General features: G+C 41.7%; 1 protein-coding gene across 1 annotated transcript; it reads left to right on the top strand.

The window, feature by feature from the left end:
• Positions 1-2007: 2007 nt before the first annotated feature.
• LOC136796890 (uncharacterized) lies at positions 2008-3055 on the top strand (the record flags this gene model as incomplete). Its single annotated transcript, XM_067051931.1, has 1 exon — positions 2008-3055. A coding segment is annotated over exon 1 (1048 nt), but the record flags the coding sequence as incomplete, so codon positions are not given.
• Between the last annotated feature and the right edge of the window lie 745 nt (positions 3056-3800).

The raw sequence follows: 3800 nt of genomic DNA, 5'->3' as shown, positions 1-3800 counted from the left end.
TTTAATAAGGAAGAAATTGTGTCATTCACTAAATCCATTTTTTATTTCAGTATCGGAGGAATATATAGACTACGCTACACGATTGTTGAAAATCGAAGTGAAGAGAAAAAAAAACAACGAAAATAGTTTTGATACCATCTTTATTGCAAATAAGTTTACACTAAGAATATCGATGGCTTACTTCACGGTGGTTGTAAGTAAATTTCCACTAACATTAATTGTAAGCTTAGTGGAAATGTACTTGGGTATATACTTTCAAATGTTTTAGCTTTGATGCAACAACCGAAATTACGGGGTGCCTATTGCAGAAGGATAATCTTAAATTGTTTTACAATTTTATCAAAGAAATAAAATCTATTAAAAGGCGTCTAATTGGATAGAACTATTGTTTTGTTTTTTATCCCGAAATAAAGAAAGGCTAAACTTTTTTTTTTGCATAATAATTATTCCTGAAGTACAAAATGTTAATTTAAAATAAAACACAAAGATCTAGATATATTACACGATTAAAAAACGATTCTGTTTCTGAATATTAACCCGAAGTATATAAGAGCCTAGTACTTTTTGCTTTAACAATTAATTTTTTATTTTAGGTCAGATTAATAAAATTAACTACCTTCATAATCACAATGTTTCCATAAGATCCCAAAAAGCTAATGTGAAGTTATCTATGATAACAATTATCTTTTCAAAATTATTATCTGATCGAGTAGATCAGCTGATTCAAGTGTATTTTTAGACAAGCTGGACTCACATAAAGTCAGTGTTTAAGCAGCTACCGAGTTGGTCATTTCTCTCTCCTTTTTCTATTTTTTATTCTTTGTGTTCTCAAACGTTACACTAGTGCCAAAACCCGGGAACTTTCGATACCGAAATAATTTTTGTTTTCAAGAAAATTTTCTATACTTATTTATTAATTAGCTATAGTATTTTTTTTTATTCTCGCATCGTTTTTTAATAATGGCTACCAACGGGATCGTCAGACAAGCAGCCTTCATCCGAAAACACACCTTCCATGGAGGTGATTCTTCCATCCCCAGAGATTGCCCAAGCACCAGAAGTCTCTCTAGAGGAAGCACACGCTACAACACTGGAGTGGAAAAGTAAGCACGAAAACCGCCCAAGATTTCAGGAAGGCCATTTCTGACCAGGAGCGGTTTACAGGGGAAACGTGAGAACTGAGCCACTTCATAAACCGACTAATAAGCCGAATTGAAGCAAAATCTATCGACAATCTACTCGATAGCGAAGATGCGGATACACTAGAAGCAGCGGCAGTGCACGAGTGAAGAGGAGGATCCTCAATCAAATACAGGCGGACGAAAAGAACCCTTAAAGAGTTGCCTAAGAGAGATTAAAGAAGGCGTTCGGAGGAGGATGGTGGTTCCCAGAGGAGGAAATATTCATGATGATTAGAGAGCGTTGTACCCGGAGACCAGAAGACAGTTCGAACTGTCTCTGATGTCCAGCCAAGAGTTTCCCACGGTGGACGGTGTTATAGCCTTTTTTCAGCAGGAAAAATTCTATCCGCATGTCACAGGACGCAGACGACTCTAAAACACCAGGGCGCTCCTGCGAAACCAATCAGAAGCAGAGGTTGCGTGCAATCCACACCTTCTTCCAGGAATCCTAAGGATACTCCAGCTGCAGTTCGAACAACTCGGAACAAAACTGAGAAGGGCAAAGGAGCTGCAGAACTTATATATCCTCTCTGTAAGGGAGATCACCTGCTCTCTTAGTGCGAGGCTTTTCTTGAGCTCCCACTCACCAAGAGGGTTGAACACGTCCGAACCTTCAAGGTATGTTGGAATTGCCTTCGCAGGGCCCATGACGTGGCCACATGTGGCTCACAATTACGATGTCGGACCTGCTGTAAGAAGCACCACACGCTGATCCCAGCCAGGAAGGAGACAACTCGGCCAATGAAGTCGATATAACGTCCATAAGCCAACACCTACGGAGACCTTAATTGGTTTCGGATCCACGCCATCGTCATTCACGGACACCATGGTACTATTGGGCACTGTATGCATTCTTGTCAAGTCAAAGGGGGGAGAGCTTCATATAACCCGTGCTGTGTTGAACTCCGGAAGCCAGTACACATTTATTTCCAGCGTGCTCGCACACAAGATTGGCGCTAAAATTACAAATTTCGATCACTGCATGACCAGTCTTTGCGAGACAGCCGTCCCGAGGTCGCATCTGAAAGGATCTACTTATTGCACCAACTGCGTCTGCTCTTTATTCTCACTTACCAAAAGTAGCATCGAAGACCATGTAAAGGCATTCTGGGAGCCTGAGGAACCAACAACTATCGACCGGTCACATTCGGATGACGTTCAGTGCGAACAACACTTTGTTCAAACACACCGTCACACTGTCAAAGGGAGATATGTGGTTAGGCTACCCTTTATATCTGAGAGCCTGGAGCTGGATTACAATAAGAGTATAGAGCTTCGGAGGTTTTTCTCATTGGAATCTAAATGTCACAGAAATCAAATCCTAGCGAAGATGTACAAGGCCTTCATGGAAGAATATCTCGCCTTGGAGCATTTGTCCCCTGTACTGACCCATTCTACGTACATCATACCTCACCACGGAGTATGGCAGGAACAACTGAACGGGCCCAAACATAGAGTGGTTTTCGACACCTCCTGTCGTTCAACCCGTCACAGCTTGAATGATTTTTTACATTCCGGCAACAAGTTGCAGAGAGATCTAGCAATGATTTTGATTCAATTCCGTCTATACGCAGTCGCTGTCTGCGCCGACATCGTGAAGATATATAGGCAGATCATCATGCCTGATGATGACCGGAAGTACCAGCTGATACTGTGGTCCAGTGACACCTCGGAAGCGATCCAGGAATTTGAACTTAACACGGTAAGCTACGGAATAAGATCTAGTACCTACCAGGCTCTTCGTGTCGTTCAACAATTGGCCGAGAATGAGGGCTCGTATTTTCCCCTCGCATCGAAACGTGTACCCTGTGACATGTATGTGGTGTATGAACTAATGTCGCAATTAGGTGCATCCAAGGGAGGATTTAGTCTAAGTAAGTGGTTCCTTCACAACTGATTCCTTTTCTTACGTTGCTTCACCACCTCTAGTGCATAAAATTGCCAAGACCGTGAGGCTTTCGGCAGTGGCCAGGATCTTCGATCCGCTGGGTTTGCTAGCTCCCGTAATCTTCACGGCGCACCCACACTGGACTGGGACGATGAGTTGCCTAACCATTTGAGCAAAGCATGGATATAATTGATCCAGGATTAGCAGTGTTTGTCTTCTATATCCATCCCTCGATATATCTGGAATAAGGAAGCCGAACACCAATTAGTCGGATACTGCAAAGCATTATACCAAGGATGCAGGAACTCCAGGAGCCGGTTGCACCACCGGGATCTGTAGAACTGGCGGCCTCACTGCGGGCTGTGGTTGTGGTTGACCATCACCATTTACCAGTAAAAAAAAAAAAAAAAAAAAAAAGCAGCCATATAGGAGATATAAAATAAAAGAAAGCCGGAGGAAGAAAGAGAAAAAAAATCCTTGATGAGAGAACAGTTCAAGAAAAAAAATCTTGAATCAGTGAACAGAGTTTCCGGGTCTCAGCACCACTTACGAGCACTTGGAATTAAAGACTTAAAATAATAGGAAAAAAAGGAACAAAATTGTAGCATACGCGTACTAGAATGATACTGTCCTTATTCTCACTGATAATGCCCCTATATATTTATCTTTGCTTATTTACAGAGTGAGTTAGGATTAAGGTTGTATTGAAGCATTTTTCTACCATTAATTAT

Source organism: Halyomorpha halys, unplaced genomic scaffold, assembly GCF_000696795.3.
Source record: "Halyomorpha halys isolate HHAL.00 unplaced genomic scaffold, Hhal_1.1 Scaffold966.1, whole genome shotgun sequence".
NCBI lineage: Eukaryota > Metazoa > Arthropoda > Insecta > Hemiptera > Pentatomidae > Halyomorpha > Halyomorpha halys.
The sequence above is the reverse complement of the archived record's forward strand: the minus strand, read 5'-3'. Positions and strand labels throughout refer to the sequence as shown.